This window comes from Bos mutus, chromosome 21 (assembly GCF_027580195.1).
Source record: "Bos mutus isolate GX-2022 chromosome 21, NWIPB_WYAK_1.1, whole genome shotgun sequence".
Classification (NCBI taxonomy): domain Eukaryota; kingdom Metazoa; phylum Chordata; class Mammalia; order Artiodactyla; family Bovidae; genus Bos; species Bos mutus.
The window spans coordinates 55,483,436-55,511,231 of NC_091637.1; the positions used below are offsets into that span (position 1 = coordinate 55,483,436).

At 38.6% G+C, this 27,796-nt stretch overlaps 1 protein-coding gene across 1 annotated transcript in view; it reads right to left on the bottom strand.

Moving 5' to 3' along the window:
- The window catches only part of CATSPERB (cation channel sperm associated auxiliary subunit beta), a 184,180-nt gene that overhangs the window by 1,428 nt on the left and 154,956 nt on the right, over positions 1-27,796 (bottom strand). The window contains 8 exon segments of the mRNA XM_070358214.1: positions 3,566-3,640; positions 4,627-4,727; positions 7,390-7,525; positions 9,163-9,273; positions 13,285-13,395; positions 14,145-14,342; positions 20,785-20,924; positions 26,247-26,585. Coding sequence (XP_070214315.1) covers positions 3,566-3,640; positions 4,627-4,727; positions 7,390-7,525; positions 9,163-9,273; positions 13,285-13,395; positions 14,145-14,342; positions 20,785-20,924; positions 26,247-26,585 — 1,211 coding nt within the window.

Consider the following 27,796-nt stretch of genomic DNA (forward strand, 5'->3'; position numbering starts at 1 on the left):
AGAGATGAATGGAAATAGGATGTGGGAATGTGGGAAATGCCAGGACAAGATAAAGGATTAAAAAGCTGCTGTAGTGTATAGCTCAAGTTCAAGGTATGACCATCCTTCAGTGACCTAAGGGTATATATGTTTTTAAGAAGCAATCCTATAGCTATTAATTTTTAAAACACTTTTTTCAGGTTCTTTCTGTTCTACTTTTGATATTGCTATTCGGAGTTTTATTACCTTACTTTGTATAAATAGCCTCCATTCCATGCTGTCAATTCATGTTGACATAATAACATTGCCAGATTGATCTTTGTAAAACATTGGTCTATAAAACAATTTTTTTTTTTTAAACACAGACTGCTTTATTTTTGAAAAAAAAGAATCTTGACCGTCTAGGTGAAGGTGAAAGTTGCTTAGTCATGTCTGACTTTTTGGACTCTACAATCCATGAAATTCTCCAGGCCAGAATATTGGAGTGGGTAGCCTATCCCTTCAGTGGATCTTCCCAATCCAAGAATTGAACTGGGGTCTCCTGCATTGCAGGTGGATTCTTTACCAACTGAGCTATGAGGAAGCCTTGACTATTTAGAAGTAGTACCAAAAAGGAGGTATTGAAAGCAACAGTATTTAAAAGGTGGCTCTGGCAAGTGGTGTGGAAAGCAGTGAGAAACTGCTTCTAATGTGAGAAGATAATTATCCTCATGGTAATGGATCAGCTGGTTTAATCATGTCCTGTTGTACTTGGAGGCTCAGACTATGTACCCAGTGCTTCAGGAATTATTGGGGATTGAAGGAAATGGCAACCCACTCCAGTACTCTTGCTTGGAAAAAACACATGGATGGAGGAGCCTGGCGGGCTACAGTCCATGGGGTCGTGAAGAGTCAGACACAACTGAGCGACTTCACTTCATTTTTATAGAAAAATATTACCTATTGAATGTGATATACTACTTGTGGTTTTTGGAATGGTGCTCCAAGACAACAAAAGTCTTTCTTAAAAGGTGGCCCATCAGAGGAGGTTGAATAATTAGCTTTGTAAGATCTAAAGATCTAATCTGTTTGTGGTCTGTGAGGAAGACAATTGTGTGCTGCACGTAATTGCAAAAATGAGTCTGCTTTTCTCTAAAGAAAATACCAAAGTTAGGAAGACCAGAGGAAATAATCCATTGTAATCATAATCTTTTTTTTTTCTTCTATCTCTCTGTTCTGCTTCCTCAGTGTCGGATAACTCCCTCCAAAGTCCTAACAGTCCTACGGCTTGATAGTAGCTCCTGAGGCTGCAAGCTTCCTTGTTCAATGTCATTAAGAAAGAGCAAGTTCACATCTCAGCACTTTGAGCAAAAGCACTGGGATTGCACAGTTGTAGATCATGTGCTCATTCCTAAACACTCCTTTTCAAAAATGTTTAATAGCTTCTCATTGCTGATAGGAATTTTCCAAAGTTCTCATTCTGACATTCAAGGTCTCCCACAATGGGACCCTAACCTACCCACTTTCATATATATAACTTTCCATTCCAACCAAATGGATCTACTATTGAAATGATTGCTTAATACCTCTCTGTATCTGTGTCTTTGCTGCTGTCATTCTTTCCACCCAGAATGCGTTCCTTACCCATTTCTACCTAAAACAAAATTTTAGTGACTTTACCAACTGGACAATATGAAAATTTCATTTCTTCAGTTAAGCTATATAATACATTTCTAGGGCTTCCCTTGTGGCTCAGCTGGTAAAGAATCCGCCTGCAATGTGGGAGACCTGGGTTCAACCCCTGGGTTGGGAAGATCCCCTGGAGAAGGGAAAGGCTACCCATTCCAGTATTCTGGCCTAGAGAATTCCATGGACTGTATAGTCCATGGGGTTGCAAAGAATTGGACACCACTGAGCAACTTTCACTTTCACTTTTATACATTTCTGAGAGTGGAAACCCCATCGCCCCTAAAATCATGTATTCTCCAGCTAAATTTCTGTCTCTAAAGCTCTTGAAAACAGTTTTTCTTTAAATGTTTCCCTTCCAATCTTCTATGATTATCTAAATATTCCAGGACATGTTTTTTAAAAAGGTTGAACACCAGAATCACAGAAAAGTATGTTCTAGACACGATATCTTTTTATCATCAAAATACTTCAGTTTGTGCTTCTTTAACACAAATTGAAAGGATTCACTCATATTAGAGTGCAATTATCAAAACCAAGATATTAACTGTGAGACAATGCTACTTTCTAATCTACAGATCTTACTCAAATTTTGTCAGTGATTTCAATAATGTCCTTTATGGTGAGAAAAAAAGCCAAAATTTTGTTTTGCATTCCATTGTTTTAGGATACTTTCAAAAGCATGATTTAAGAAACTTTATCTTTTTCTATTGTTTTTTAATGATTCTCTTCCTTTATTAACTGTGCAATCACTTCCTATTTTTCTTTCTTTCATTTTTATAATTCTTCCTTCATTCCTGAAACTTTGTGTCTCTGCTGACTTGTCTTCTTAGCCTGAAGAACTTCCTTATGCATTTTTTTAGAGAAGTTCTGCCTACAGTAGATTATTTTATTCTTCCTTCACCTGAAAATACCTTTATTTCGCTCTCATTCTTGAAGGATATTTTCACTAGATATAGAATTCTGGGTAGACAGTCCTTCCTCCCTACACTATGACTGTCCTCAGTACATTAAGGATGTTGTACAACTTTCTTCTTGCTTCTGTGGATTCCAGAATCTAATTCATTAGAGTTTTATCCTCCCATATTATTGTGCTCTTCCATGAAACTGGGGCTGACCATGGGACAAAGAGGTGAGAACAAAGAGAAAAATAATGAGGATTTTCTCTTAGGCTCCTCATATGACAGGTACTTCTTTTTCTAGATCCTCTTTCTAGTGGGATGGATTTTCTCTCAGGATCTTAAGTGTCTACACTGCTGCTTTGACCACCTATCTGGTGCAGACTCATTACTGAGGCAGGGCCAGGACAGAAAAAGGAAAAGGAAAGAGTTGAGAGCTTTTGTTTCTGATAATGTTGTATTGGTATTTGACAGTGAATGAGCCATTAACTAATTTAATTAAATCCTCATTCCTCTACAACCCCATAGGCAGCAGATACCATTATGCGAGTAAGCAAAAATGAGTCACTGAACATCAGAGGGTGATTTGAGGAGACGGACTTTGATTTCCAATTCTTTTGGATCTTGATGGCTTTGGGAGCATATAAGACTCTACTGTAACAATGCAAATAACCAAAGGGAAGATAATGCTGGAAACTAAAAAGTTACAGACCGTGGTCTCTGTGGGGAGATAGTCAAGGGGATCAGAAAACCTAGCTAAATATGGAAGGTGAAGAGGGAACAAAAACAAACACAGGCAATTATTACAACTTTCCCAGCATCAACTGGTCCTGAGACCTTTTGAGGACCCTGACTTCACCCTTGCTGATGATGTCACCTCCAGTCTCCAGGACCCCCCATCTCTGAGCCTTGTCCATCATATACATTCTGTCATTTTTTTCTCTTCAGTGTGTCCTGGACAGATGCCTGTCATATTATTTCCTCAGCCATCTCCCCACTGGATACCTGTGCCTTCACTGTACCTGAAATTCTTCAACTAAGTTACAGAAAGAGACCCCCGGAACAACAGACACTCTGAAGTGAAAGAGCTCAGATCCCTGTGGAAAAAATACACCAGGCATTAGCAACATCGACATGTATGTTCCTTTAAGTAAAAATACACACTGGGGTTACTTTCCCTAACTGATGGTGCATAGAAAAATTCCCATCTCTTTTCTAAGCTTCTTGAGCATATACTTTATATAACAAAATAAAAATGGAAGGAGAAGGACAAGTTTGAAACAGAGGGACTCGATAGCTGATACTTTTTTCTTTTTCTTTCTTCTTTTTTTGAAGAAAAGATATTCATTCTATTTTATTTATTTTCCCTACAGCTCTACTGAGGTATTATTGGAAAATAAAAATTATATACATTTAAGGTATACATGTGCTGGGGTTTTGGGGTAGATTTTTCTAAAATTGGAGTATAATTTCTTTTCAATGTTGTGTTAGTTTCTGCTGTACAGTAAATCAGCTATATATATCCCCTCCCTCTTGTATTTCCCTCTCTGCCCCGCTACCCATCCCACCCATCAAGGTCATCACAGAGCTCCTAGCTGAACTCCCTGTGCTATACAGCAGGTTCACAGACACATAAAGTCTAACAAGGCCTTGAAGAGCACTTTGGGCTAGTCCACATATATGGTTTTAATATGTCCCCTAACTTTTATTGGCTTTCACCACAATTACCTAGATTATATCAACCTGCTGTGCTCTTAGAGGCAGCTGGACCCAGAAGACATGTATCTGTGTGTGTCAAGGTGAAGAACAGTGAATCCGTTTCCACTAACTTTGGGAAACACCTTATCTGTTCCACCTTGATAATCCATTAGTCTTGTATTTCAGCTCAAAAAATGGTAAGTTAATGTTAAATTCAACATTAAGGTATCTATAGAAATAACAGCATCAAGGGAAATGGAGGAAAGCCTCCACACACTTCTCAGATGCTATTTCCACCATTCATAGATAACTAAACTTTAAAAACAAAGACATAAAGGTCTTATCTAAACTCAAAATAGGGAAAATACAAATGTTGTCAACTTACTTTTATACTTAAGTTGAGGCCTAAAGGATTATACACTGGAACAGAAAGAATCGATTCTAAGTAGGCCTTCATTTTTTTAACGTTTTCTGGCACAGTGTGTCCTAAAATCACACCAAGTGTATTTTAAGCACATGTATGCTATTTTCTCATTCTGCATAAAGTTTCTTAAGTACATTAAGGTACAATGAAAGATTCCAGTCTATAACATGGCTGCCTTCTTTCATAGTTTTAGTTCTTCTTGACTTGGTGGAGAATATATTTATGGGAAATTAGCCCTAGCGTATGACAGTGTATCTTCTCAGGGGCATCATCAAGAAGGACAAGATCTCTGACCACCTTAATCCAGACTGACCTTTCTTTCCTGCCTTATGCTCTTGACTAGTCCTGATCTGCCTACATTTTGGATATTTGGCAATGAAATAATTTCAGGACTACCTTAGCAGTTGGTAAATGATTTCCAGTAAGGTAGCAGAGAAATTCCACAATAAGATCACTAAATCTTTTCTAAAGGAAATGATCAGTTACTCCTGTTTTCTTATAATTCTTTCTAAAACTAGATATGTAGTGTAGAGGTTAGAGATTGCAGTGGTGTAATGGTACATGGGATCTAAAGGGGGAAAAAAACCTCTGATTGCAGCATCTGCCAATTTACAGGATGTGAATATTGTTTTCTAAATTAAAAAAAATTTAAGTTGAAGTGTAGTTGATTTAAAATATTATGTTAGAAAAAATATTATGTTAGTTCCTAGTATATTGCAAAGTGATTCAGCATATATATATATATATTCTTTTTCATATTCTTTTCTATTATAGTGTATAACAGGATATTGAATATAGTTTCTTGTGCTATACAATAAGACTTGTTTATTTATTTAGTTTATATATAGTAGTTTGTATCTGCTAATCCCAAACTCTTAATTTCTCCTTCTCCCACCCCTTTTCCCCTTTGGTAACCATAAATTTGTTTACTATGTCAATGAGTTTTCTTCTGTTTTGAAAATAAGTTCATTTGTAACATATTTCAGATTCCACATATAAGTGATATCATGTGATATTTATCTTTTTCTTACTTTGCTTAGTGTGATAATCACTAGGTCCATCTATGTTGCTGCAAATGGCATTATTTCATTCATTTTATGTCTGAGCAATAGTCCATCTATATATATCTCTCTCTCTCTCTCTATCTATATATATATATATATATATATATATATATATATATATGTATCTCACATCTTCTTTATCCATTCATCTGTCCGCGGGCACTTAGGTTGCTTCCATGTCTTGGCTATTGCAAATAGCGCTGCTATGAACAGAGGGGTGCATGTATCTTTTTCAATTATAGTTCTGTTGGGATAGACACCCAGGAGTGGGATTGCTGGGTCATGTGACAGTTCTCTCTTTGGTTTTAAGAAACCTCCACACTGTTCTCCATAGTAATTGTACCAATTTACATTCCTACCAACAGCATAGGAGGGTTCCCTTTTTTCCATACAGGGTATGAATATCCTCTTCATGACTAACTTTAAGCAACTAGTGTGTAACAACCAGCATGCAAAATACTTGAATATTTAACAGTTGGCACTCAAAGAGAACAGGTTGCAGCAAACCATGGAAAAATGAGGATGTTAGTTAAAGCAAAATGTTTACTAATTCTCTTTGCTTAATTTTTCATTTCAAAAATTCGTATGTGGGTCAGAGTACGACTCACAGAATATGAAATGTCTGGATATTTGGTCACATTTAGAAATTTCATTTAACTCCATTTATTGATGTATCAATCTATCTACCCATAAATCTCCTTAAAAGTACACATTCATGAACAAACACAAATGTGCAACAAAAAATTATCTATTTGAGGTAAAATTGAATTTTGGTAGATTTCATTTTACTTATTTAGAAATACTTCTGCATTATTTCAGTTATTTTATCATAAGCTATTTAATAAACTTTTCTTATATAATTAGAAGACAGATCCTATGGATAATCTGGCAACACCTTTTATATCTTCCTCCATACAAGCGATGAAAGGAGACGCCAGACCAACGTGTAGCACAAACTCAATCATTTTTGCTGCTAATCTAGATAATGGTCTGAATCCAGGTCACTGAAGTGATGATGAAATAAGTGTGAGACACAGACACAGAAAACAAACTTATGGTTAACAAGGGGAAAGGGGAAGAAGGGATAAACTAGGAGGCGGGGATTAACATAGATAAGCACTATTTACAAAACAGATCGCCATCAAGGACCTATTGTATAGCACAGGGAAATCTCAATATTTTGTAATAATTTATAAAGAGTAAAGAATTTGAAAAAGAATATATAAATATATGTACAACTGAATCATTGCACTGTATTAAAAATAAGTATGAGATGATAGAAGTAGCATGGACACTGATATAATAACCGATTCAACTTCTTTTCCAAAGACCTCTTGATTATCTTTTGGGTGAAAAGGTTTTGTAAACCACTTCCCTAGGTAATAACAACAGTGTGTGTGCTGTGCTCAGTCGTATCTGACTCTTTGCAGCCCCATGGACTGTACCCCGCCAGGCTCCTCTGTCCATGGAATTTTCCAGGCAAGAATACTGGAGTGGGTTGCCATTTCCTATTCCAGGGATTTTCCTGACCTGGGGCTTGAACCCACATCTCTTGCATCTCCTGCATTGGCAGGTGGATTCTTTACCACTGCGCAACCTGGGAAGCCCAATAACCACAGTACTTATAGCTGTAACAATTGTAGAAGAAAGCAAATCCTACTTAGGTTCCAGTTTTCCCTGTTATTCACTTCAGTCACAGTAACCAGGTATGGAGTTTCCACTGGGAAATTTCCATCTTCACTGTAAACTTGCAAAGAAACTGGATATTGTATAACTGGAAACTTAAAACGAGGAACCTAAAATGCAAATGCCAAGAATGAGTATAAATTTGGAAAATTCAATACTAATTTCATTTCCTGGAAAAGGATGAATAGAATTTGGCTATTCTAAATTAAGTGTGCTTCTGAGAGAATTTCTGCCTTCTCAGGTCATGAAAAAAAATCTGTCTTACAGTAGAATCAGTGTGAATTCCAAAAGTAATATGCAAACACTGTGGTAGCAAAACTTGTATCTTTCTATTGACCTTTTTTTTTTCCCATAGGAATTTGCTATGATGATTTTTTTTACTAACCCATATCCCTTAAGGTACTGTATGAACTGTAAGGTACTGTATGAGGAGAGTGAAAAAGTTGGCTTAAAGCTCAACATTCAGAAAACAAAGATCATGGCATCTGGTCCCATCACTTCATGGCAAATACATGGAGAAATAGTGGAAACAGTGGCTGACTTTATTTTTTTGGGCTCCAAAATCACTGTAGATGATGAGGGCAGCCATGAAATTAAAAGACGCTTACTCCTTGGAAGAAAAGTTATGACCAACCTAGACAGCATACTAAAAAGCAGACACGTTACTTTGCCAACAAAGGTCCATCTAGTCAAGGCTATGGTTTTTCCAGTGGTCATGCATGGATGTGAGAGTTGGACTATAAGGAAAGCTGTATGAACTGGGTCTTCCCAAAGCCCTCTCCCTGCCAGTCATGATCTTTCCGTATTCTCATTAAACTCAGGCTCCAGAGTTGAAATCTAGCTCCATCACGTATTAGTGATGTGATCTTTAGCAAATTACCGGGCTTCTCTGTGCCTCTAGTGAAACAAGACAAGTCATGGAGAAGACTTAGAGCAGTATATGGTAGAAGTAAATGCTCAAGAAATAGTGGAATTCAGCAAGCGTGGAGTTGTGGTGGTATATAATAGCAACCTTTGTAATTTATTGAATGCTGACTCTATGCCCAATATTATGGTGCATGATTTTATTTTTATATAAAAACAAAACAAATCACTTAAAATAACATCATATGTAGTCTGACAAGGACTTTGAAACAGATCTACTTAAAAGTTATACCAAGTGCATAGGTTGAGTCAGCTAATGCAGACACCAACATCAGCCTGATACATGTCTCAATGCTTGGACACTAACAGAGGAACTATTTGACGTAGAACCCACTCTCTTAACCAGCGTGTTATACTGTCTTCTAGTTCGTCACTACTACCTGGAGCTTCAAGTTTGATATTCCAGAGCCTGATACATATTATATACTCAATACTTTTTTGAATAAATCAATATTTAACACAATCTAGTGTAGTTTTTGACAGGTAATAAATTGCTATCATATAGATATATGCATGTGTGTACCTTTATAAGAACCTATGAAATGAATAGGGCAATGCCGGTTTTATTCTCTTTTACAGATGAGGTTAATTACTATGTCTCAGTTCAGTTCATTTCAATTGCTCAGTTGTGTGTGACTCTTTGTGAGAGAATTACTATGTCTGGGAACATTTAAATTACAATCTTTTTAGCTTGATGTCATCTTTAATTCTATGTCACGATAAGACATCTACGTCTTGGGTTTCATGTTTAACCAAAATGCCCATTTCAAAATCTTATTAATACGAAAGCACTCTGTCTTCAGGAAATTAAAGATTATCTTACCTTTTCTCGACAATCTGAGAAAGCAACAGCGTATGAAAACTTCTGATCGTTGGTACAATTGCACTCCTTCCGAGTAGTTGCATTTGCACACTGTTTGAATTTACCAGATCTCTGCAAATAGAATTAAAATAGGTCGATGTGCTGGTTTTGGTGGCAGAATTTCTGCAGACTGAGTAAATAGGAAATAAATATTTGTTCCCTGAATGAATAAAACCTTGAGAAGGTCAAAGGAGAAAAATCCATTAATAATAAGGTAAAAGCACAGTATTTCTGAATTTTGTCTCCTTGCTTAGTAAGGAATCCAAGTATCACTCAGCTGCTTACCTCAGGGTTACCCTAGAGTCAACAGGCAGGGGACCAGAAAGCTTGTATCATAAAAAAAAAAATTATTTTGTACTTGGTGCGCTGAGTCTTCCTTGCTGTGCACAGGTTTCCTCTGGTTGTGGTGAGTGGGGGCTACTCTTTGTTGAGGTGCCCGGGCTTCCCATTGTGGTGGGTTCTCATTATGGAGCATGGGCTGTAGGGTGCAGAGGCTTCGGTAGTTGTGGCTCCTGGGCTCTAGAGCATGGGCTCAGTAGTTGTGGCACACAGGCTTAGCTGCTCCGTGGCATGTGGTATCCTCCCAGACCCGGGATCGATCTTGTGTCCCCTGCATTGGCAGGCAGTCCTATCCACTGTACCACCAGGGAAGTCCAGCCTGTGTCATTCTGAATGTAGTAATTAGGATGTTCACCTCCCTGTCCTTGGCTGCTCCCATCACTGGCATGGAAGCTGAGACCTAAGGGAGCAGACTTGATATGCCGTGCTGCAGACTGTGGATAGTCTTCAAACGTATTATTTTGTACTTGTCTCTTCTCATCGAGTCACTAATGCTGTTAAAATCCCCACTGTAGCCATCCATGTGTTATTCATTTTTTCATTTGATCACTCTTTCCAGAGGTTAGTTTATTCATTTTGGCAAAGAACTGGCTTTTGATTTTGATAATCAACTCTATTTCTAAAAAAAGTTATTCTTCCTTCTTTTTATAAGATTACCATTCTTGTCCTCATTGCTTCTTTTCTTCTTCTATTGAGATAAAATTTGTCATTTTCAAGTGTACAATGCAGTGGGCTTTAGTACATTCACAATGCTGTTCAGTCATTACCACTATTTCATTTCAGAACTTACTTGCTGCTTAGTTGGGTTCATTAAGCTCTTTGAATCTTTTGAACTCCTGGTTTCACAATTATATTTTCAATTTTTGACATTCTTTTTGTGTGTATGTGTGTGATGTCTGTCTCCATTTTTTTCATCATTACAATAGTTCCTTGAATTGTTCTGAAATAATTATTATGCTTATTCTAAAGTTTGCTTGTATTTATGATACAGTTTTCTGAGGCACAGTTTTTTAAGTTGTTGAGATTATGCTTCTTTCTTATTGTAGAAGTTTTTTTTTCAAATATTTGTTGTTGATCGTCATTGTTCAGTCACTCAGTCATGTTCAACTTTTTGTGACCCCATGGACTGCAGCACACTAGGCTTCCCTGTCCTTCACCATCTCCTGGAGTTTGCTCAAAGTCATGTCCATTGAGTCGATGATGGCATACAACCACCTCATCCTGTTTTTCCCTTCTCCTCCTGCCCTCCATCTTTCCCAGCATCAGGGTCTTTTCCAATGAGTCAGTTCTTTCTATCAGGCGGCCAAAGTATTGGAGTTTTAGCTTCAGCATCAGTCCTTCCAATGAATATACAGGGTTGATTTCCTTTAGGATTGACTGGTTTGATCTTGCTGTCCAAGGGACTCTCAAGAGTCTCTAACACCACAGTTTGAAAGCATTTGTCTGCTTATCCTTGGGAAGTCTAACTGCAAACTGTGTGTCTGAAATGATGTTACACATGATTCCTAGTAAGGGGATGGTGTCAGTGTAACACGAAGTTACAGCATCGGTCCAGATGCACTTTTCCCCCAGGTGGTATATTTTGAGGTGATCAGAGGCAGAATCACATACATTTTTAGTCTGCTCCACTAGGTGATGCTATTTAATTTGTATAGCTTTCAAAACTTGAAAGTGTTAGTGAAAGTGTTTGCCACTCAGTCATGTGCCATTCTTTGTGGCCCCATGGACTGTATAGTTTTCAAAGCTTATTCTCCCCCATTAAAGATCCTCAAAGATGTCATGTTTATCTATTTCACTGTTGTCTCTCTAGAAAATATCTGTACAGTGTCTGATAACTCTGGAAATGCTGGAGTGTGAAATTAACATTTGTTGAATATAGAAAAGGTGCCCACCAAAATCTGTTATTTACTTATATGTAAATTAGATAATTTCCTATTCAACTCCTAAGAAAATCCAGAAGAAAAAAAAAGAAAACCCAAACTAAGGATTTCCATGTAAATATATTAAACTCATATTTCAATAGAGAAGGCTTGATTCTAGTGACATAACAGAGTTCATCTTTGGAAGAGACTAGAATTGAAGAATTCAGTATTTGAGTTGTTCATTGCCTGGAACAGAGTTTTTTACCCTGAAATTTAAGTTTCAACAAGTCAGCCTCATGTTGTGCATGTATGTGTGTGTATGTTTGTGTGAGTGTGTGTAATAGGATGTGTATAAATGTGTATTATTAGCTTGTTGAACAATTTTTAAGCACTTCCTATGTCTGGTACTTTTCTGGGTACTAAAGATGTATGTGTGCCAAGTCGCTTCAGTCATGTCCTACTTTGAGACCCTATGGACTGTAGCCTGCCAGGCTCCTCTGTCCATGGGGATTCTCCAGGCAAAAATACTGGAGTGGGTTGCCATGCCCTCCTCCAGGGAATCTTCCCAATGCAGGGATTGAACCCATGTCTCTTACATCTCCTGCATTTGCAGGCAGGCTCTTTACCACTGAGCCACCTTCGAGGGACACTAAAGATAGCAGAGAGAATAAAACTGATTAACAATCCTCAATAATAACCCTGTCTTATGTAGCTTACCTTTTAATGAAATCTAATAAATAAATGGGTAAAATACGTAAAATTGTAAAAAGTGCAATGAAGAAAAATAAGGCAGGGAAGAGGGGCAAGGTTGGTATCAGTGGAGGTGGATGGTACAGTTTTAAATAGAGTGGTCAAGGAAGGCCTCACAGTGATGGCAACATTTAGGCAAAAACCTGAAGATGGTGATGAGATGTGCCATGTGATATCTGGCAGAAGTGCATTCCAGACAGAGGAAATTTTTGAAGCTTAAAGACCTTGAGGTGAAAATACGTCTAGTATATTTGAAGAATAGCAAGGAGGCCAACATGGCCAGAACAGACTGACCTGTTCTGGGGGGTCAATCAGGTCAGATGCAAATCCAAGGCTAAACCATGGAGGACCGTATAAACCATTGTAAGAATAAAGCTTTTATTCTGAATGAGATGGGGAGATGAAGAGTTTTGAACAAAAGGAACAACCATTTTCTGTCTTTGTGTGTGCATGTACATTCAAGAATGGATATGAATGTCTACGTGTCCATATGTATACGCAGGTGTGTTTTTCTGGAGGGAGATTTCACAGGTATCTATGAGGTTCCCTTGGGCAGCCACCCCCTGATGCACTTTCCTTTTGAACCTAGTGGCTTCTCTCTGTTCTCTCTACTTTGTTCACTCAAACTCCAGAGAGGCAGAGTGCTGCTGGGGTTTGGTTATTTTCTAGGCAGGAAATGAGTCTATGGAGCAAACACTCTTCTCTCCTTTTGGACATCATTCCTTTTACAGGGCTCGAACTATGAGATGCCTTGGGGCTCTTTCGTTAAACAAACAAACAAAAAACAATGCTCTCATCCTCGTTATGCTCTTTGAAATTCAAGTGGGAGTTTGGGAGAGTCCATTTAGACTCTGGTTCCAAAACCAAATCCAGGAATAGCAGTAAGAGAAGAAAGGGCTCAAGTAGTAGCAGGAAGAACAGGGATAGCAGTAGTAATAGTAGTAGTGGTAGTAGTAAGGGAGGAGGAGAGGAGGGGGAGGGGAAGGAGAAGAAGCACTGCTGTACAGGGCATATTATGCTTAATGCACCTTCTCATTTAATCTCTGCAGCTAGGTCTGTTCATCTGTAATTTTACTGAATGATTTCTTGAATTAAGATAAATACTAGTTTATCTGCAGAAAAAAATATTTACCTTTGACTTGTAAAATAGATTTCTCGGTATGGGTTTGCTAGGATCTGCATGATAAAAATGATCTGTAAGTGGAATAGCAATTCCCATATTAGATGGAGGCCTGTAGTTTATCTGAAAATGACCAAACAAAGATACTGTAAATTTCATTATTATTTACCAAGTCTTTAATTTAAAAATCTTGATTTTCCAGAAAACCATTCAAAACAGATATTTCACTTTTAGCTCCCCATATTTAAGTAAATTTCTCTTCCCCCAGAACTCCCGTACCATCCTAATGCAACTTGGATCTTGTAAATAAGTGAAAAAAGTTTTAGAGACTAAGGTAGCTGTCATGAAGTCATGCAACAAAGTTTTAAAATCTTATTAAGAGTCTTAGTGACATATTTAATAAATAATTCAATTATTTACTAAATAATTGAAGGTTTGGGTAATAATTTGGGGTTTTTTGTTACAAAGAAAATGATAAGTAATCAGTTAACAAAGAGCAGTAATTTATATTTTAAAAAGAGTCATGTGTTCTGATGAGGCAAAAATTAAAATTGTTACTACATTGAAATGGGACCAGTAAGATATATCAGCTCAAGACAACTATGAGTCATCTTAAGGGCAAATAACTATATACTGTGAAAGCCCAAGATTATGCCACCATAATATAGCAGAAAATAATGATGAGACTATTACACTAAGAAAAACCATTAGTTCAGAACATTTTCACGTTTTAGTCATCATATCCTCAAAATGACACAAGGGTTGAAAAATAACTGAAGTGTTTTGAGTAATTCAGGAAAGAAATGCTAAGACCAAATGGCCAGCCAATCACACAAAAGTAACATATCACTGGAACTGCTTAGGTTTCTTACCGGCAAAACTTTGATCATATTAAAACCCTGACTGTTCACGTAAACTCCACTCATCCAGTCTTCCAAGGGGATAGTTTCACTAGGAATGTGATGCATAGACTTGAGATAACTACAGCTGCTTTTCAACATTGGCACGAATGTTGTAACATAGCACTCAGTCGATGCTCCCCAGACAATAAACTCCAGTGAAGTTGAACCCTGGAAATATCCAAATAAATGAAGGCTAATTAAAGTAACTGTTATCTACTGAACTGTACCTATACCATATGTTGAAGTCCCTACCTCCAGTATCTCAGAATGGGACTATATTTGGCTATAAGGCCTTTTTTTGTCATTGTTCATACACTCAGTTGTGTCCAACTCTTTGGAGACCCCATGGACTGCAGCACACCAGGCTTCCCTGTCCATCATGAACTCCCAGAACTTGCTCAAACTCATGTCCATTGAGTCAGTGATGCCATCCAACCATCTCATCCTTTGTCATCCCCTTCTCCTCCTGCCTTCAATCTTTCCCAGTATCAGGGTCTTTTCTAATGAGTCAGCTCTTCGTATCAGGTGGCCAAAGTATTGGAGATTCAGCTTCAGTATCAGCCCTTCCAATGAATATTCAGGATTGTTTTTTTGAATATTCAGGATTTATTTCTTTAGGATTGACTGGTTTGATCTCCTTGCAGTCCAAGGGACTCTCAAGAGTCTTCTCCAATACCACAGTTCAAAAGCATCAATTCTTTGGTGCTCAGCCTTCTTTATGGTCCAATGCTCACATCCATACATGACTATTGGAAAAACCTTAGCTTTGACTAGACGGACCTTTGTTGGGAAAGTAATGTCTCTGCTTCTTAATATGCTGTCTAGGTTGGTCACAGCGTTTCTTCCAAGGAGCAAGGATCTTTTAATTTCATGGCTGCAGTTGCCATATGAAGTGATTTTGGAGCCCAAGAAAATAAAATCTGTCACTGCTTCCATTGTTTCCCCACCTATTTGCCATGAAATGATGGGATTGGATGCCACGACCTTGGTTTTTTTGAAAGTTTAGTTTTAAGCCAGCTTTTTCCTCTTTCACCTTCAACAGTTCAGTTCAGTTCAGTCGCTCAGTCATCTCCGATTCTCTGTGACCCCATGAACCGCAGCACACCAGGCCTCCCTGTCCATCACCAACTCCCAGAGTCCACCCAACTCAATGTCCATTGAGTTGGTGATGCCATCCAACCATCTCATCCTCTGTCATCCCCTTCTCCTCCTGCCCTTAATCTTTCTCAGCATCAGGGTCTTTTCAAATGAGTCAGCTCTTCACATCAGGTGGCCAAAGTACTGGAGTTTCGGCTTCAACATCAGTCCTTCCAATGAACACCCAGGACTGATCTCCTTTAGGATGGGCTGGTTGGATCTCCTTGCAGTCCAAGGGACTCTCAAGAGTCTTCTCCAACACCACAGTTCAAAAGCATCAGCTCTTCAGCACTCAGCTTTCTTTATAGTCCAACTCTCACATCCATACATGACCTCTGGAAAAACCATAGCCTTGACTAGACGGACCTTTGTTGACAAATTAATGTCTCTTCATCAAGAGGCTCTTTAGTTCTTCTTCGCTTTCTGCCATAAGGGTGGTGTCATCTGCATATCTGAGGTTATTGGTATTTCTCCAAGCAAACTTGATTCCAGCTTTTGTTTATCCGGCCTGGCATTTTGCATGATGTACTCTGTATTTAAGTTAAATAAGTAGAGTGACAATATACAGCCTTGACTTACTCCTTTTCCAACTTGGAACCAGTCCATTGTTCCATGTCCGGTTCTAACTGTTTCTTCTTGACCTGCATACATTTCACAGGATGCAGGTAAGGTGGTCTAGTATTCCCATCTCTTTCAGAATTTTCCAGTTTGTTGTGATCCATACAGTCAAAGGCTTTAGCGTAGTCAATGAAGCAGAAGTTGATGTTTTTCTGGAATTCTCTTGCTTTTTCTATGACGCAGTGGATGTTGGCAATTTGATCTCTGGTTCCTCTGCCTTTTCTAAATCCAGCTTGAACATCTGGGAGTTCTCAGTTCACATACTCTTGAGGCCTAGCTTGGAGAATTTTGAGCATTACTTTGCAAGTGTGTGAAATGAGTGCAATTGTGCGTTAATTTGAACATTCTTTGTTCAAAGGCCTTAAAAGAGGTAATTAAATTAAGATGAGACAATTAGTGTGGGCTCTAATCCAATATGATGGGCATCACATAACAGTAGGAAATTTGAACACAGACACGCACAGGGGGAAGACCAAGTGAAGACACAGGGAGAAGTCAGCCATCTGCAAAACCAAGGACAAAGACCTTAGAAGAAACCAATCCTGCCAATGCCTTGCTCTTGGCTTTTCGCCTCCAGAATGGTGAGAAAATAAACTTCTGTTGCTTAAGCCACTCAGTCCATTGTATTTTGTTATGGCTACCCTGGCAAACTAGGGCAGTAATCAACTAAAGAATATAGAAAATGAAAAGAAATAAAAAGAATGATAATATAATAGAAGACAAAAATAGAGTCATAAATTTGACCATAATGATCTGTTTTAGAGTAAATCTTAACAGAAGACATATTCTTTTCCAGGAAGAAATACATCCCGATCTAATTGTCTGTGGGTGACATTTGAAAATGAACAAGGATCAAGTATTTATTATTAAATAAACACTATAATTGGATGTAGTTGGATATAAAACCAACTTAGAATAGCAAGGCCTCTCTCATTCATTGATAAGCCTGTGGACATTTGCTTTGATAATACAAATAAAATTACTTCCATTGGTATACATTCTGAAAAGAAGATATTCACTTAGCAATCACTGTATTTCACAAAGATATGCTTTTAGTAGAAATTTGTGTACAGAAAACATATTTTCACCTTGCACAACATTAAACATTCAACAAAATTTGATAAATTCTGTTTGAAATTCTCAAGTATTTCTAGAAATTAAAAAATGTAGAGATACTAATAATTGTAGAGATATAGTAACTCTGGTAGTTTTGTCCCTATCCCCATACTCTATATTCCATTAAAAATAACAATTTTTAATGAATTTCTGCCAAAACACATCAAATCAGAATCTAAGCAGGGTTCTACTATTAAAGGAAATTTGGGATGTGAGGAGGGGGGACGCCCAAGTTCAATAAGAAATAAGTCGACGCCATAGACGGCAGCCCACCAGGCTCCCCCGTCCCTGGGATTCTCCAGGCAAGAACACTGGAATGGGTTGCCATTTCCTTCTCTAATGCATGAAATTGAAAAGTGAAAGTGAAGTCGCTCAGTCGTGTCCGACTCTTAGCGATCCCATGGACTGCAGCCCACCAGGCTCCTCCATCCATGGGAGTTTCCAGACAAGAGTACTGGAGTGGGGTGCCAGGGCCTTCTCCGAAGAAATAAGTAAGCAAACAGAAACATCCAGAATACTGGAGACTCTGCAACATAACTGACTCAACAGCAGCAGTTCAATGGCAGGGGAAGATAATGGAGCAATACCTACTTTTGATGAAAGAGAATAAATAACCACAGATTATGTGACTCTTGTTTGGATCCCAATTCAAACCAACCGTGAACAACTTTTTGGAGAAAATTGGGGGAATTTGCTTATGGATTGGGCTTTATAGAATATCAAAACAAATTTAGCTTAAAAAATTTCAAGGGTGAAAATGGCATTCTTGTTATGTGAGGGATTCTACACATATTTTTGAAGATGTGTAGGATGGCATATATGTATGAATTTGAGAAAACTCCTGGAGACAGTGGAGGACAGAGGAGCCTGGCATGCTGTAGTCCATGGAGCTGCAAAGAGCTGGACATGACTTAGCAACTGAGCAACAACATGGAAGCATACAGGAGTGAAGTGACATGAAGTTGCTATTCATGTAACAGAATATAATGTATTATAACAGAATATAAATGAATTCTGAATATCATTGGTCAGAATATAAACCAAAAAAAAAAATTAGAATGATAAAACAAGTGTCAAAACCCTGTTTAATTTGAGAAGTAGGTATATGGAAATTCATCTTTTTTCTATATCTGAAAATTTTCATGATAGACAAATTTTAGAATATACAAAAATATTTATTGCACAAAAGGATTATACCATAAAATTAAGTGGAAGTAATAGCTTACAGTGAGTGGTGTCAGATTTGTGATTTCTGAAGAAGAGAATTTAGCTTCAGGATCAGAGAAGAGGCTCCAGGCAGTCAGAGCTTTATGTGGCAGAAGTTTTATTACAGTGAAAAAGAGACACAGAAAGCTTCTGAAATAGACATCAGAAGGGGGAAGAGTGCCCCACTCTTGATAGTCTTGATAGTTTTATCAAGGCCTTATATACTCTTTCCCTGATGACTTCCCTGGTGGCTCAGACGGTAAAGCGTCTGCCTACCATTCAGGAGATCCAGGTTTGATCCCTGGGAAGATCCTCTGGAGAAGGAAATGGCAACCCACTCCAGCACTCTTGCTTGGAAAATCCCATGGACAGAGGAGTGTGGTGGGTTACAGTCCATGGGGTTGCAAAGAGTCAGACACAACTGAGTGACTTCACTTTATATACTTTTTCAATTGGTTACTAACAATAGAAAGGTTTTACCAGACCCATTCCCACAACATACATTTTAAGATAACAGGATTAGTCAGAAGGTTCTTAAGGAGAAACATGGTCTTGAGCAGGATATATTGTTGTTATATAATCATTAGTATTTTTTATTATTAGTATTTATTATTAGTATTTCAAATCCTAAAGGATGATGCTGTGAAAGTGCTGCACTCAATATGCCAGCAAATTTGGAAAACTCAGCAGTGGCCACAGAACTGGAAAAAGTCAGTTTTCATTCCAATCCCAAAGAAAGGTAATGCCAAAGAATACTCAAACTACTGCACAATTGCACTCATCTCACATGCTAGTAAAGTAATGCTCAAAATTCTCCAAGCCAGGCTTCAGCAATATGTGAACCGTGAACTTCCTGATGTTCAAGCTGGTTTTAGAAAAGGCAGAGGAACCAGCGATCAAATTGCCAACATCTGCTGGATCATGGAAAAAGCAAGAGAGTTCCAGAAAAACATCTATTTCTGCTTTATTGACTATGCCAAAGCCTTTGACTGTGTGGATCACAATAAACTGTGGAAAATTCTGGAAGAGATGGGAATACCAGACCACCTGATCTGCCTCTTGAGAAATTTGTATGCAGGTCAGGAAGCAACAGTTAGCACTGGACATGGAACAACAGACTGGTTCCAAATAGGAAAAGGAGTACATCAAGGCTGTATACTGTCACCCTGTTTATTTAACTTATATGCAGAGTACATCATGAGAAACGCTGGACTGGAAGAAACACAATCTGGAATCAAGATTGCCGGGAGAAATATCAATAACCTCAAATATGCAGATGACACCACCCTTATGGGAGAAAGTGAAGAGGAACTAAAAAGCCTCTTGATGAAAGTGAACGTGGAGAGTGAAAAAGTTGGCTTAAAGCTCAACATTCAGAAAACGAAGATCATGGCATCTGGTCCCATCACTTCAAGGGAAATAGATGGGGAAACAGTGGAAACAGGGAAAACAGTGGAAACAGTGGAAACAGTATCAGACTTTATTTTTTTGGGCTCCAAAATCACTGCAGATGGTGACTGCAGCCATGAAATTAAGATGCATGCTCCTTGGAAGAAAAGTTATGACCAACCTAGATAGCACATTCAAAAGCAGAGACATTACTTTGCCAACAAAGGTTCGTCTAGTCAAGGCTATGGTTTTTCCTGTGGTCATGTATGGATGTGAGAGTTGGACTGTGAAGAAAGCTGAGCACCGAAGAATTGATGCTTTTGAACTGTGATATTGGAGAAGACTCTTGAAAGTCCCTTGGACTGCAAGGAGATCCAACCAGTCCATTCTGAAGGAGATCAGCCCTGGGATTTCTTTGGAAGGAATGATGCTAAAGCTGAAACTCCAGTACTTTGGCCACTTCATTCGAAGAGTTGACTCTGATGCTGGGAGGGATTGGGGGCAAGAGGAGAAGGGGACGACAGAGGATGAGATAGCTGGATGGCATCACTGACTCAATGGACGTGAGTCTGAGTGAACTCCAGGAGTTGGTGATGGACAGGGAGGCCTGGCGTGCTGCGATTCATGGGGTCGCAAAGAGTCGGACACGACTGAGTGACTGATCTGATCTGATCTGATGTTTCTCAAGCTCACAAAAACACTGCCTGCATGTGTGCTAAGTCGATTCAGTCGTGTCTAACTCTTTGGGACCCTATGGACTGTAACCCGCCAGGCTCCTCTGTCCATGGGATTTTCCAGGCAAGAATACTGGAGTTGGTTGCTGTGCCCTCCTCCAGGGGATCTTCCAACCCAGGAATCAAACCCAGGTCTCTTGAGTCTTCTGCATTGGCAGGTGGGTTCTTTACCACTAGTGCCATCTGGGAAGCCCACAAAAACAGTAGCAGCAGTGAAAACCCAGTCTTTTCCAGAGCTTAATTTTTTAATGTCTATCACATACAGACTTTTTGTAATGCCCAAGATATTAAAAGTGTTTCATCATCCTTGATAGGTAGGATTCTGCATGATTTTTCCTTCTTTTTCTTGATTTATACCCTAAATTTTCTATAATCAATAGATCTTAAAAAATAATTGAAGGAAAATTTACTTGGTGTAAAGTTTTGCTAGCTGTAGAAACTTCCATTATATAACTATCAGTTTCATCAAAATAGCCTTCAACTTTAACTTCCAACAAATTTGGGTTTCCAACAATTACTTGCAGTAGCGGTATTTCAAGCGTTCTAAGAACTATGGAAACAAAACCAAGAGTTAACATGAAATCAAGAAAATTTTAAGCAGTTTCATAATGATTGGTCAATCAGAATTCTAGAACATCTACAGAATCTATTATGAAGGCTGCATAATGGCCACAAATATACCTAGGGAACTTTAATACTTCTTTGAAAAAATTATTTTTTTATTTTTTTAAATATATTTAATTGGAGACTAATTACTTTACAATATTGTATTGGTTTTGCCATACATTGACATGAATCAGCCATGGGTGTACATGTGTTCCCCATCCTGAACCCCCCTCCCACCTCCCTCCCCATCCCATCCCTCAGGGTCATCCCAGTGCACCAGCCCTGAGCACCATGTCTCATGCATCGAACCTGGACTGGCGATCTGTTTCACATATGATAATATACATGTTTCAATGCTATTCTCTCAGATCATCTCACCCTCACCTTCTCCCACAGAGTCCAAAAGACTGTTTATACATCTGTGTCTCTTTTGCTGTCTCGCATATAGGATTATTGTTACCATCTTTCTAAATTCCATATATATGCTTTCAGTTCAGTGGCTCAGTCATGTCTGACTCTTTGCGACCCCATGAATCACAGCACGCCAGGCCTCCCTGTTGTCCATCACCAACTCCCGGAGTCCACCCAAACTCATGTGCATCGAGTCAGTGATGCCATCCAGCCATCTCATCCTCTGTTATCCCCTTCTCCTCCTGCCCCCAATCCCTCCCAGCATCAGGGTCTTTTCCAATGCGTCAACTCTTTGCATGAGGTGGCCAAAGTATTGGACTTTCAGCTTTAGCATCAGTCCTTCCAAAGAAATCCCAGGGCTGATCTCCTTCAGAATGGACTGGTTGGATCTCCTTGCAGTCCAAGGGGCTCTCAAGAGTCTTCTCCAACACCACAGTTCAAAAGCATCAATTCTTTGGCGCTCAGCTTTCTTCACAGTCCAACTCTCACATCCATACATGACCACGGGAAAAACCACTTGACTAGACAGACCTTTGTTGGCAAAGTAATGTCTCTGCTTTTGAATATGCTATCTAGGTTGGTCATAACTTTCCTTCCAAGGAGTAAACATCTTTTAATTTCATGGCTGCAGTCACCATCTGCAGTGATTTGGGAGCCCCCCAAAATAAAGTCTGACACTGTTTCCACTGTTTCCCATCTATTTGCCATGAAGTGATGGGACCAGATGCCATGATCTTCGTTTTCTGAATGTTGAGCTTTAAGCCAACTTTTTCACTCTCCACTTTCACTTTCATCAAGAGGCTTTTTAGTTCCTCTTCACTTTCTGCCATAAGGGTGGTGTCATCTGCATATCTGAGGTTATTGATATTTCTTCTGGCAATCTTGATTCCAGCTTGTGCTTCTTTCAGCCCAGCATTTCTCATGATGTACTCTGCATAGAAGTTAAATAAGCAGGGTGACAATATACAACCTTGACATACTCCTTTTCCTATTTGGAACCAGTCTGTTCCATGTTCAGTGCTAACTGTTGCTTCCTGACCTGCATACAGGTTTCTCAAGAGGCAGGTCAGGTGGTCTGGTATTCCCATCTCTTTCAGAATTTTCCAGTTTATTGTGATCCACACAGTCAAAGGCTTTTGCATAGTCAATAAAGTAGAAGTAGATGTTTTCTGGAACTCTCTTGCTTTTTTGATGATGCAGTGGATGTTGGCAATTTGATCTCTGGTTCCTCTGCCTTTTCTAAAACCAGCTTGAACATCTGAAAGTTCACGGTTCACGTATTGCTGAAGCCTGGCTTGGAGAATTTTGAGCATTACTTTACTAGCATGTGAGATGAGTGCAATTGTATGGTAGTTTGAGCATTCTTTGGCATTGCCTTTCTTTGGGATTGGAATGAAAACTGACCTTTTCCAGTCCTGTGGCCACTGCTGAGTTTTCCAAACTGGCATATTGAGTGTAGCTCTTTCACAGCATCATCTTTCAGGATTTGGAATAGCTCAACTGGAATTCCATCACCTCCACTAGCTTTGTTCGTAGTGATGCTTTCCAAGGCCCACTTTACTTCACATTCCAGGATGTCCAGCTGTAGGTGAGTGGGACTGATCACACCTTCATGATTATCTGTGTCATGAAGATCTTTTTTGTACAGTTCTTCTGTGTGTTCTTGCCACCTCTTCTTAATATCTTCTGTTTCTGTTATGTCCATACCATTTCTGTCCTTTATCGAGCCCATCTTTGCATGAAATGTTCCCTTGGTATCTCTAATTTTCTTGAAGTGATCTCTACCATTTCCTGTTCTGTTTTCCTCTATTTCTTTTTTATATATTATATATGTATTATACAATTATTTTTATAATGTCTTTCTGATTTTTCTATCAACTCAAGATTGAAATTTGGTTTCCTATGCTTGTTGACTTTTTTCTTATGTTGGATCATTTCCTTACATGGTTTTAAAATTATTTTTTTCAATACATGGTCAATGTAGATAGATATTTTTTTAATTTGAGGATAATTGCTTTACAATATCATGTTGGCCTCTACCGTTCATCAGCATGAATTAGCCATGGGTATACATATATCCCCTCTCTTACGAACCCACCTCCCATCTCCCACCCCATCCCACCCTTCTAGGTTCACAGAACACTGGGTTGAGCTTCCTGTGTCACACAGCAAATTCCCACTTGCTATCTATTTTACATATGGTATGGCACCCCACTCCAGTACTCTTGCCTGGAAAATCCCATGGACGGAAGAGCCTGGTGGGCTGCAGTCCATGGGGTCACTAAGAGTCGGACATGACTGAGTGACTTCACTTTCACTTTTCACTTTCATGCATTGGAGAAGGAAATGGCAACCGACTCCAGTGTTCTTGCCTGGAGAATCCCAGGGATGGGCGAGCCTGGTGGGCTGCCATCTCTGGGGTCGCACAGAGTTGGACACGACTGAAGCAACTTAGCAGCAGCAGCAATGTATGTTTCCATGCTATTCTTTCAATTCGTCCCACCCTCTCCTTCTCCCACTGTGTGCACTAGTCTGTTCTCTATGTCTGCGTCTTCCTTGCTGCCCTGCAAATAGGTTCATTAGTACCATCTTTCTAGATTCCAAACACATGCACAGAGCAAAGTAAGTCAGAAAGATTGACTTTTTTTTTGTGCAAGTCCATGTTACCTGGTTTATGAAAGTATTCATACAGGTGGTTTTGTGCTTCCTTAAGCTGGGGCCCAGGGATTGTAATGATTTCTCAGTTTGGGATTCTTGTATCTGGTGTGTAGTCTCTGGGTGTTACACAGTCTAGAAGTTTGGGTTTTTTATAAGAAATTCTTTTTGAGTCCCATGGAGATCATAGTCCCCCTATCTCCTTCTTTGGGTTGTTGGGTAGCATTGTTCTTATTGCCTCTTCACCTCTCCACTATCTGATGGTTCCAGCCTTACTTAATGTTCTCAGTTCCAACTTCATACCACAAGGTAGAAATGTCTAAAGTCTACATCTTCAAACCAATGGCTGGGCATTAAAACACATTCCACTGTCTACATCTGAGCCTCATAATCTTGTAGGAGCTACATATTAGCTAACTCTTTTGATTTTGAATTCCCTCTTCATTTCTTGTTTTTGTTGCTCAGTTGCTCAGTGGTGTCTGACTCTTTGTGACCCCATGGACTGCAGCACACCAGGCTTCCCTGTCTTTCTCCAACTCTCGGAGTTTGCTCAAACTCATGTCCAATGAGTTGGTGATGCCATCCAATCATATTGTCCTCTGTCATCCCTTCTGAAAGAATATTCAGGATTGATTTCCTTTAGGAATGACTAGTTTGATCTCCTTGCAGTCCAAGGGACTCTCAAGAGTCTTCTCCAACATCACAGTTCAAAAGCATCAATTATTTGGTATTCAGCCTTCTTTATGGTCCAATATGCTCACATCCATACATGACTATTGGAAAAACCTTATCTTTGACCAGATGGACCTTTGTTGGCAAAATAATGTCTCTGCTTCTTAATAAGCTATCTAGGTTTGTCATACCTTTTCATCCAAGGAGCAAGCATCTTTTAATTTCATGGCTGCAGTTGCCATCTGAAATGATTTTGGAGCCCAAGAAAATAAAGTCTGTCACTGTTTCCATTGTTTTCCCATCTATTTGCCATGAAATGATGGGACTGGATGCCACAATCTTCGTTTTTTTTAAAGTTGAGTTTTAAGCCAGCTTTTTTCACTTTCCTCTTTCACTTTCATCAAGAAGCTCTTTAGTTCCTCTTCGCTTTCTGCCATAAGGGTGGTGTCATCTGCATGTCTGAGGTTATTGATATTTCTCCTGGCAATCTTGATTTCAGCTTGTGCTTTATCCGGCCTGGCATTTTGCATGATGTATTCTGCATATAAGTTAAATAAGCAGGGTGGCAATATACAGCCTTAACGTACTCCTTTTCCAACTTGTAACCAGTCCATTGTTCCATGTTCAGTTCTAACTGTTGCTTTTTTACCTGCATACCTGAGGTTTCTCAGGATGCAAGGAAGGTGGTCTGGTATTCTTATCTCTTTAAGAATTTTTCTACAATTTGTTGTGATCCACACATCAAAGGCTTTAGTGTAGTGTTGAAGCAGATGTTTTTCTGCAATTCTCTTGCTTTTTCTATGATCCAGTGGATATCTGATTCCTCTACCTTTTCCAAATCCAGCTTGAATATCTGAAAGTTCTCGGTTCACATACTGTTGAAGCCTAGCCTGGAGAATTTTGAGCAATACTTTGCTAACGTCTTCATTTCTAGTGACAAGATTTTCCTTTTTCTCTCTCCTCTCTTTCATCTTTTTTCCCTCACTTTCCAGCTAAGTTATTTACTAAAATTTTTTGTTTTACTTTTTTCTAGCATGCTATTTTATCATCATCTTTAGTAAGCTTTTTATTTTTAAATACATAAATACTTTAAATAAATACTTGGAAAATGGAGCAAAGTATAGAATTCTATTTAAAAGTGGGTTTTTTTTTGGCTTAAAATAAATATTTGAAATGGTTATAACAATAACAAGATAATTAAAAGGTTTTCTTTTCAGAGGGCAGCTAAAATTTAAACTAAAATCCTCTGTAAATTTGGGCTGGTAATATAACCTCATTTTTCTCATTTATAAAATAAGGATTATAATCTAGCCCATTAGGATAGTCATAAACCATAAATTTTAAATGTATAAAAACATTTAATATACAGTTTTGCATAAGTGCTCAATAATTAGAAGGTTATACTGTTAGTGATAGAATGCCACCTACTAATGAAACCAAAGATAAAGGAAATATCAAAGAATGTATTTTACATGCAACAAAAGCAATAATATCTCCTCTTGTTATTTCCCAATAAAAATAAACTTACGTTTTGTATTAGGTATGACCTTCATTTTTAAAGTGTGAGATTTCCCCAGATCAATGTATTTCAGGACACTGAGGGATAGTGAATCATCGTGTTGTTGAAACCAGTAATTACACGGTTTTGCATATATGTTCCATGTTTGTCCATTCCTTTTTCCAAAGTTGTATAAGAACCAGGAGTCTTTTTGAAAGGTCATGTTATGGGGGACTATTTCAGGCATGGTAGCAACAGCTAAAGCATTCTCATTGTCCAATATCGTTGTGATCAGGAAGCTGCTATAACCAGGAATCACCACAGTCTTTTCTATATCCGAATCTTGAAATGAGGAGATAACACCTGGAGCTAAAACAAGAATGATTTGGCATAAAATAGAATGGCCAATGTTCTCCAAGCAATACTGGTGGACATAACTGAGGAATATATTATTTGAGTTTTTAAAGTATGGTCTTAACTAGAGAACATATTTGTCAGATTTCTGGTCATAATTCAAATTATTTTGTTGAAAGTGTATCACAACTTCTACTGTAAAACTAGTTCTATAAAATTCTCAGCAAAAAACAACCCACATAGGGTTAAGTAATTATGAGAAAGTTGATTTCTTTTCTATAGAACTAGTAAGAGCCTTAATAACCTAGAGATTGGAGAAAATCCATCAGAGTAGATATGAGAGAAGTCAAAAGATGGCTGTTTGAAGGAGAGGGAAGTCATTATTTTAAAATGTTTTTGAAACACATCAACAATGATACTCACCTTGTTCTGAAAAAAATAAATAGAAGTAGTCTGAAGAGAACCTCATAATTCCTTTATTATGCACACATGTTCTAATTTTTCCCATTTCAACAAACCAACAAAAAACCCTTTTCTACATTTCCTTCAACTACCATCTCATTTCTCTTTTCCCCTTCACTGTGAGATTCCCCAAAAGGATTGCCTTATTCACTGTCTTCAATTCCCTGCCTCTTGTAATTTTTTGACCCTAACCCAATGACTACATGTCATTTTTGTCTACATGATTCCACCCAACAACAGCTTTTGTCAACTTTACCAGTGACTTTGACACAGATCCATCGGGCAGTTTTCTCTTCTGACCTTTTTTCTAAACCCACCTCTTGGCAGCATGTAGCACAGCATCACTTCTTCCTTCTTGAAGTAACTTCTTCACTTGGTTTCTGAGACATACTCTCTTCTCCTAGTAGACCATCCAGTCTTCCCCATCTCTCTGACCACTAAATGTTGGAATACCAGAGATTGGATCTCAAGCTTTTTCCTTTCTTTATCTACACCTGCTTTCCCAGTGATCTCATTTAGTCTAGCAGCATTAACTATCATATATGCTGACCACTGGGCTTCCCAGGTGGCTCAGTAGTAAAGAATTCACCTGCCAATGCAGGAGATGCTGGTTGATCTCTGGGTTGGGAAGATTCCTTCAGGAGGGAATGGAAAACTGCTCCAGTATTCTTGCCTGGGAAATCCCATAGGCAGGGGAGCTTGGCAGGCTACAGTCCATGGGATCACAAAGAGTTGGACATGACTGAGTGACTGAGCACACATGC